The 9,294-nt window shown below is 40.7% G+C and overlaps 2 protein-coding genes across 2 annotated transcripts; one reads left to right on the top strand and one right to left on the bottom strand.

The window, feature by feature from the left end:
• Window positions 1-6,253: 6,253 nt before the first annotated feature.
• Window positions 6,254-7,145, bottom strand: LOC108048401 (splicing factor 1). Its single transcript, XM_017129001.2, has one exon. The coding sequence runs from the start codon at window positions 7,133-7,135 to the stop codon at window positions 6,317-6,319; it is 819 nt and encodes a 272-aa protein (XP_016984490.2). The 5' UTR covers window positions 7,136-7,145; the 3' UTR covers window positions 6,254-6,316.
• Window positions 7,146-8,087: 942 nt separating this feature from the next.
• On the top strand, window positions 8,088-8,663 carry LOC108048397. Its single transcript, XM_017128998.2, has one exon. The coding sequence runs from the start codon at window positions 8,088-8,090 to the stop codon at window positions 8,661-8,663; it is 576 nt and encodes a 191-aa protein (XP_016984487.2).
• Window positions 8,664-9,294: the final 631 nt, after the last annotated feature.

Raw genomic sequence — 9,294 nt, 5'->3', positions numbered from 1 at the left:
TATTAAGAATGCATCATATGAATAATTTTGGAGATTATAATTTATAGAATATTCTGCAAGGGTATATCAACTTCGGCTCCGCCCGAAGTTAGCTTTTCTTTCTTGTTATAGCCTGACATTAATGGTCCTTAATTTACATATTGCTAATAGGCCTTTAAAAACTCGTTTCCTCAAAATTTAAATTAAGTATAATTTTAATAATTTACAATTTTTGGAATAATAGAACAATATAAGTATTAGTGTGAAAAGTGGTGATTGATTCATATCAATAGATCAACGTTTTAAGCACTACTAATTTTCAAGTGTGGGATTGATGCTTCCCTTAATGTTCTATTTATTTTTTCAATAACACAAAACGTAGTTTCCTAACCCTGCGTTTAGACTAGGGCATCGCAATTATAAAAACATTTTTAAATAAATGGTCGGTTGGTTCGTTTGCCGCTGTTGTCTGTCCTGCCTGAATGGAAGTGCTTGTTTTGCGGCATCACAATGGCCATGCGGTTCCTGCCGCCTCCTGATGTCACATCCTTCGGCGTGGTTGTTGCTACCTTTGTTGTTGTTGTGCCAACTGTGTCCAGGTGTGCAGCGCGCTTTCAGGCTGATGTCGATTTCGGCATGCCGCTTCTGTTTTCGTTTTTTGTGTGTTATTCGTTTAAGGTGGCAAAGGCAACCGAAAATGTTCAGCAGTCTGATTTATAGTCAATTTGTCTTAAATTATGCATGTGGCAGGTAGCTGAGGGGCCCAGATAATGGCGGAGAGATGCTGCACTGGCACTAGGATCTCGGCTTTCCACCGGGCATTTATCATATTTTATCACTGCCTAAATGCGTGCCATAAATAATTCGTTTAGTTCTTTTCCACAACTGATTTAATAGACTGAGTAGCAGTTACCTGTAACGCGGACTGCCGCATAAATTTAAGCCAAAGCCGCACGCTCGGCTTGGAAAACTCGCTAATAATTTGGCAAATACCAGAGGCGGTGGCCAGGAATTTATCGAGGCACTGTGCCCCAGTGAATTTTGTCCCATTTTGTTCGGCGGTCTTCAAACGCCACCCCTTTAAACCGCCCGATTATCCCGATTCCCGGATTCGTGCTGAGTGTGGCAGCCGTTCGCTCAATTAAACTGCAATTGCAACATGCTATCGCCGTTCTGTGGGCGAAGGGGGCGGGGCTGATCGGGGCCTTTCTGACCGTTAATTGGTTGCGGGTACTTTCGTTAAGCATCCTTACCTCAGATTACTGCAACTGGCACTGCAACAATTTATTCATTTGGGCCTCGTCGAGGCGCAGTAGGGCTGACCGCTAATTACAATCTCATTGCCAAAGAGCAGAAACTAATTAGCTTGTTTATCGAGTTCGTGTGGCAGCCATCGAAGTTACTCAATATTAATTTTCAGGCTTATCCCATTGCCCTCCGTGTTCTATCTCTCCCTCTGATTGCCAATTATTGAATTGTTTTTCTAGCTGGGAATTCTAGCCTCATTTACCGCACATGCTGACCATTCAGCGAGAGCCCTCAAGTGTGCCATGAAATAATTAAAACTTTGGGGCCTCCGAAAAGTGAAAAGAAGGAGCGTAGAAAAGATATAAAAATTGGTACAAGCTGACTCGCATTTGCCCTGGCTGATGATGAGTCCCTACAAATTGAATGATGAACGTAAAACCAAGAAAATGGTTGAGTATTTGGAAGGGAACTGAAGAGTAGTTGATTCTTTTGTGAGGTACTTGCGTTTTAATTTGGATTACATTCTGGAACAATAATTGCAATTCGTAAATTTATCTCCTACGATTATTTTAAATTAATATTGCATTTACGTTATTATTTTAACCTCAGACCGCAACCACTAATTGAATAAATCGTATTTAGCGGGAAAGGAAAAATTTATCGCTGGTTATTAGCAACTTAATTTGTTAATTCTTAAATTATTTTTAAACTTACGATCATAATATGTGTTGTATCGTTGGTTGTTAAAATCAAATTGACTATACTTTGTATAAATATGGATTCTATTGTAGGGTTGTAATGTCAAACTTTTGTGGTCAGCATTATAGTATTATGTTAGTTGAACTATTCTTTAGTTTTATATCAGCTTAAGGAATGTCCATTGCAATTGAGATACATCTCTGGCCAACTCAATAAAATTCCGCCGCCGACACCCTGCCGTTTTACTTGGTGGGGGAAATTTAAGCGTAACCCAAAAACCGTCACCACAAACACTTACGAACTCGCTTCGGTTTGGTTTCGGTCGGTTTGGTAATGGCCGCAGCAGGTTGGACGATAATGGGGAGGTGTGCTTTTGCACATTCTTTCAGTTATGGTCTTCTATGCGCCGTTGTTGTTTTTCAGTTTTTCTTTCGACCAGCTATTTTACCAATGTGCTGAAAATCAAGCGGTCGAGTCGTAAACATTTTTTTAATTCATTCCCATCCAACACTTGGAAAGAAACCAAGAATGTTGGCCATCAACCACACACACACACACACACGCGCCCTTACGCTCACACCTACACTTAAAAAGGGAAGGCCATTAAACAGCTGCAGGGGCAGTATTTAAACACCTAAAGAAATATTCTTTTTATACGTTTTTATTTTAAACTTGTCTTAGATTTATTATTTTCCGTTTTTTTCTTCTTAAATTTTAGTGCAGTTTTTTATGACTTAAAAATTTATATTAAATATTATCGTATCGATTTAACATTCAAAAATTGTAAATGAGAAAGGAAGTGTCTAAACTTGACGTTAACTATTTATTTAAAGGCCGGATTTTCCTCTCCCCAACTCGCATATAAAAAAACACAGCAATTTTGTTTGAATAAGGAAAAGTTAATTTTATAAAAATGGGAGTTATAAACCTTTTATTGTAATCAATATTTATTTGAGAATAAGTAAAATTGGTATATTGGTATATATACAAATGTTTAAAAATTTCTTCTTACTTAGGTTTTTTCATGTGTAGAAAAGGAGCAGCCGATGGAGCTGGATTTTAGCAGCTGTAGTCTGGCCTGGCTGGCGTGTTGAGTGTTTGCGTTTTTCAAATTGTGTGAAATTATTTTTTCCTGCCTTTGTTTTTATGGCGCCTGAAATTATGCTTATTTCGCCATTTCTGCTTAGCTCTTAAAGAAATTAAAAAAAGAAGCAGCAGCTCGAAAACCCCCAAGTGAAAGTGAAGAACAAGAAAACCACGAGGTAGCAAGGACCTTGAGTGTTCCATTGTGTGCGTGCGTCTAAGTGTGTATTGGTGTGTGCCTTTCGCTTTGGCGCCTTTGCCGTAGACGACTTGGTTTTTGTTTTCGATTCTCCAAGCCCTAAGCGAAAACAAAACCAAAAGCACTGTGTTCTCTAAAACACTCGCTTGTCTTCGCCTAATGCTCAAGGATGAAAAGGATAGGAGTTCCCATGCCAATAGGAATTAAATGGCTAGGCTCCGAAATTGCCCTTTAAATTTTGCCCCCGATTGGCTGGATATCCAGCTGATATTTAATTCAGTATTTATCCTGGATGCTTTGATTTCTCTGGCCACATTTTGATTACTTCGACAGCAACTGGCAGGACTGTATATTTTTCCCCATTTTTTATGTTTGACAGCCAACTGTGGCCGAGCCTGACACTTCGACAGACAGTCGGACTGTCGGACAGAGGGAAGAACTGGGGCTATTTTCAAATTGACAAGAACAGGAAGAGCCTGGGGTGCAGGGAGGGAATTCACGCCAATGAGGGAATATCAAAAACTCATTACAATCACTTCTGACGTAAATGTGCCCACCAAAAATAAACCTAATGGCCCACAAGAATGGCCAAAAGAAGACGATGCGGCCTAGAACAGGGTGACTGGGACAGCGGAGCAGCATTAATTAATGTTCACCTATTCACATTTCGGCGTCGAATCTTAATTAAAACTTTAATAGCTTTTTAAGGAAGAACAGAAAAAACAATTATATTTGCAAAAAACTTGACAAGATTTTCCATCAATCTTAATGTATTTAATATGTGTACATATATAAAATATATGAATCGCCAAATTGTTTTTCTCTGTCTCATTTGTCTAGGCAATTTGTGTCTATAAAGCGCACAATAAAAATCGACATTAAAAGGCTGCCATTCAAATAAATATGGCCTTGTGCTAAACGAATCGTTAACAAAAACTGGAAGCAAAAAAAATTGGGCAGCAAAAAAAGCGTGAAAAAAGCAGGGGGAGAACAAAATGAAAAGCGAAACACTTTTTCAAAATAATTTCACACAATTAAAGTGAAAAGCCATACGCAGACGTCTATTGTCGTGAACAATGGCCAAGTAGAGATGAGGGTTGGTTGAAGGAGAGTCGGTCGATTTATTTGTAGAGTGCAAATTATATTTGAAATACACACACCGAAATATGTGTATAAGTGTACTGAACAAATTGGTGCAACAAAAACGCTTACACAAACGAATCAGGAGGAATTTGATTTCATTTCACTGGCACTTTTAATTTGTTTTATTTCCCTAACCATTTGGGAGGCACCCAATTTAAGTACTTTTGAAGGCTTCCGGGAAGATCACATTTTTAATAACTGCCTTTAAGAGCGTAAAATGCGCACTGCCAGAGTTTTCCTTTTGAGCCGAAAAGTAGTCCTAACAATGCGATGTGCCATAAAAATGCTGCCTAAGTAAGTTCCACTGATATGGCTAACTTCATTTGTATTTCCGCCTCTCCAAGTACTTCCGTCGGTTGCCAGGCTCGAACTCAAGATGGTAGAGCCAGTTGGCCAAGAGGATTTGGCAGCAGGGCGGCATACATATTTACATTTGAACGGAGGACCCTGTCTTTGTACAGACGTATAGTTTATGGGCAGCTGGCTAAGCCCGGTTGGCTTATTTATGGGGTCCGGGGTACGTGTTTTATAGTATTTTATTTGTCCCTGCATATTTCATAAATTACGTGGTAATCTGCGTGTAATTGCCCTCCCTCCCCCTCACGATAGAAATGCATAATTACGCTCATTGTTTGAACAATCAGGCCGGGCCCAGGCACTCCATAACTCTTCTTCGATTGGCCCAGATGGATCGCCCCGAGCCATCGCAAACACTCATAATTGTGGGCCACCTTGGGCCTTCAATTGCTCCACCCCTGGCCTCTGGATTACAACTCTTCCCGGCACATGTTCGGGAAAACAAATTGCGCTGTTGACCTTCGGTTGGTTGGCAAAAGTTCTGCCTTTGACTCAATTGAATTCCACAAAGGGGCACAGACAACTGCTTCAGCATATTTATAGGCATTATTTCGGTACTCAAGGATTTCCAGTCAACGATTTTGGCTCGTTAGTGAACTGACTTCGCCGTGGCCGCTGTTGTCCTGTTGGCCGCAGATTTATGCCGCTGCCAAAACTTTTTTAACAACATCCGAAATTTACGATTTTCGGAACACGCACACTGAGCGAAGCAAAGTTATTTTGGCCGGGGCGGAGGAAATGGTTAACTAGTCTGGCCTTTGTATCTCCATCTTCGGGCTGTTGTTTGTCCTGCCTCGGATCTGTTTTGATTTAGTAATGGCTGGCGGACATTTAATTAGTGTCGCCAGAAAGTCTGCAGGCCAGGTCCCGATAAATAAGCCGACTATTAGATGACAGACATCAACTATTGTTCGAACTTTATCTTTATAATGAGCTCGGCCACCTTTAACTGGCAGTGAAGTCATCAGTCTCATCAACCATCAGCTTTCGGTGGCTACATCTCACTTTGTGGGCCACAAAATAAAATTTGAATATGTAATGTGCCCCTCGAGAGAATTGGAAATGTTAATCGCAAGCCAAACAAAAGCTTACATTTGGCTACATCGATTCTGGTGCTGACAATCATGTTAATGAGGCTGTCGCTGTCAATTAGGAACGAATCTCCAGGGCACCTGTGGCGACATAAAACGCTGAACTCAGTGTCACAGAGCTATCCATATTTATTGAGAACTGTTGCCGATTTCAATAAATCTTTGGGGTTACTCAAAATGAATCAATTTAAAGTTGACAAGTGTCAAATGCCGAGTAGGGTGTTATATTTGTGCTGATATTTAATTTGCCATTTATCATTTGTAGAAATTGTAGAAGGAATATTAAGGCACATTTCAAAATATTGTCGTTCTAAGAAATCATACATTTTTAGTAAAAAATACATATTCTTATTAACTAATTGATCTCGAAAGCTTCTTGAAGTTATCTTAAGAAAAAATCCATTAAAACATAATCCCCCATTTAGAAACAAATACTATGTGCATCAATTTTTTTTATTCGGTAAATAAAATTTAAATAAATAAATATTGAGCTAGTAGTGAATGTGGAATTAATGGTTTATGTCTTGCACAAAAATCCAAGGCCGATCACCTTTTCGCACTTTTGGACCTTGGTTTCGGTGGATTCGCCCGAGTCGTTGTCGTTGTCGTTCGATGGTGGTGGTGGTGGTGGTGGAGGTGGTGGGGGTGGGAAGTACGGGAAGGGTGGATAGTAGTGTGGAGGATAGGGTGGGTATTGAGGTTTCGGAGGGGGCTTCACGGGAGGAGACGGCGGCTTAGGATTTCCGCCGTGGCCACCATCGTGTCCGCCATGTCCACCATCGTGTCCGCCATGTCCACCATCGTGTCCGCTATGTCCACCATCGTGTCCTCCATGTCCACCGTCGTGTCCTCCATGTCCACCGTCGTGTCCGCCATGTCCACCGTCATGTCCGCCGTGTCCACCGTCGTGTCCTCCATGATGTCCGCCATGACCACCGGGGTATGGATACGGTGGAGGAGGATAATAGCCGGGGTATGGGTATGGCGGGTATTGTGGGTAGTGATGGTGATACTGGTAGGGCGGGTACGGGTAGGGGTACGGATAGGGATTGGGCTTCTTCTTCTTCTTCTTATTGCTGTTGCTGTTGGAGTTGCTGTTGGAAGAGCTACTCGAGGATTGGGGGAAGGTCACCACCAGATTCCCGCTGCTGCCTTCGCTGCCGAAGAGCTTGCGCCAGGTCGAGGGATTCGCCTCCGCGTCGTTCTCCTCAACGCTGTTCAGCTCCTGGCTGTTTTCCAGCTGCGATTCCTGATCGAGGATCTCCTCCTGGGGACGGGCCATGGCCAGGGCTCCGCAGAGCGCCAGGCACAGGCAGAGTACCAACTTGGTGCTCATTGTGGGAAAGGGGTTCACTTCGAACTGATTGACAGATGGCATCACATGCGCTTTTATACTGATCCCATTCGCAAAAAGAAATGCGATGGCACCTTTTGAATTATTGCCAATAAACATTAACCCAGTTTGCAAACATTTTCAAAAGATCTTCTTAAAAAAAAAGACTAAGCTTTTGCAAGAAAAATGTTTAGTCACCGCTCCAGCTGTTTGCATGTAAATTAGTTAAGCTATTAAAATCAGCTCAGAACACGCCCAACAAGTTAATAGCTTTTATTTGCTTAGATCGGTATTATGGATAAACTAACTGGTATAACGGTTCATGCTTGGAAGGGCTATTTTTCTTTTTTATAGCCAAAAACCACAGCTGGCTTCTATTTAAATATGCGGAGTAATAAAACGATTAAATCTTTTTAATACTATTCGGCAAATGCCGGAATGAATCTACTTCACAGGTGCCGAGCGATCAACGGAATCTTGTTAAATTGGGGGAATCTTGGTGGAAAATATTAATGGGAAACAAAACAGACTTATATGATCAATTCTTTTTCTTCAAGAAATGGTTACAACAATTAGCAAAAATAAAAATACAAGTAATTGTGAAGGTACTTTAAGGTATTGGTGTTATTATTCTCTCATGCTTAACATTTTCTTAATTTTTTGTATATTAAACAAGTTTTACTCATGGAGATATATCCCACCATAGAACATTTATTGATTCTCTACCACATTTTTCTGAATATTTTCTTCCTACAAATTTATTAACTTCGGGATAAATCGCTTAGGCACAAAAATTGACTTTAATTTATTATCATTCAACCGACAAATTGGATCCATTTATTACAATTTAGATAAGACTTTGCGTTTGGAATATAAAAGTTGGGCCAACCAACAGTGCCTGTCGTAGTCTTAAATACACCTCAGGGACTAAGGAGGCCTAACTTAGTTTTTCGCCATGTTAGTCGCTTTGATTGGACTAACTCTGCTGCTGCAAGTCAATTCGATAGCAGGACAAGGATACCAAGTCTATGGATCACCTGGTGTACAGGTTATATACCCGAGCTCGTCCAATGTTCAAGTCTTGGGCTCAAGACCATTCTTTCGACGCGGGATATGGGAAATTGTGAGAAACCTTACGATTACTGCGAACGCAACCAGTCAGGACTTCCAGTTTGGCAGTTCTTTGGGCAACGGGAACATTGCACTGTCAAATAACCAGAATTCCGGCAACGCACCTCTTCGGAATCTTCTAAGAAACCTGTTCGGCCGTCAGCCCAATATCCAATATGTGAACCTGAGTGGCAGAGCCTTCAACGATCGCTCCCAGGAGCCACAGACTCCAGTACTGTACAATTATCAGCCATTTGCCAGTCCAGAGCTTGTGTCCCGCACACGGGTTAAAGTTGTGCGACAGGGCGTGCCACGTCGGATTCTGGTTCGGAATCTGAAGTCCAGCCAGACTCAGATGACCAATGTGGAAACTTACAGGATTCCCGTTTTTGAGGACGACTGGCTGGTGAGCGGGTTATAAAACACGAATTAAATTGAGCTTTAACCCATTAGTATGACACCACATATTCGGAATAAAAAGACTTCATGGCTTGGGCTGATATTAATGTTTGTTCGACTGCTCCATAAGAAAACGTAAATATCTTCATTGATAACAAATAAAATGCAAATTTTAAACCAAAATATTTTATTGTCCTATACAGGGCTCTTTCGAAACTGTACACTATCGAATGGTTTACTGTATAGATTTTTAATAATTTAATCATAAGGAACAACAAAAAAGCGGTGAAAGGAAATTATTATTTACGGGACTTTGAAGTTGGGTATGGTATGGTATTTTTTTTTTATTTTAATGCACAACATTTGAAGAATATAGCGTTAAAATTTTAGATTGGTCCACGTAAAACTTCCGAAGTTATGGGCAGTTGAACGTAGGTGAATTAGCTTGTTTTGTATTCGATTTTTGGGTGTCTACAACTTTAAAACGCTCTCCTGAAAAGTTGCCATTTTAAAGTCGGTGAACACGATCCTGCAAAATCTACTGGACGAATTGTTTTGCACACTATTTCTGTACCTAAATCCGCAGGTACTGACATCGACTGTTCTTTTTTTAATAACTAATATATCGAGATTTTAAGATAAAATCACGTTTT

This window comes from Drosophila rhopaloa, unplaced genomic scaffold (assembly GCF_018152115.1).
Source record: "Drosophila rhopaloa isolate 14029-0021.01 unplaced genomic scaffold, ASM1815211v1 contig_115, whole genome shotgun sequence".
NCBI classification, from domain to species: domain Eukaryota; kingdom Metazoa; phylum Arthropoda; class Insecta; order Diptera; family Drosophilidae; genus Drosophila; species Drosophila rhopaloa.
Note: the sequence above shows the minus strand (reverse complement) of the source record. Positions and strands in the feature narration are given on the sequence as shown.

Bases quoted from the DNA above. Each gene is read 5' to 3' on its own strand.
- LOC108048401 (XM_017129001.2), bottom strand. From the start codon at position 7,135: ATGAGCACCAAGTTGGTACTCTGCCTGTGCCTGGCGCTCTGCGGAGCC.
- LOC108048397 (XM_017128998.2), top strand. From the start codon at position 8,088: ATGTTAGTCGCTTTGATTGGACTAACTCTGCTGCTGCAAGTCAATTCG.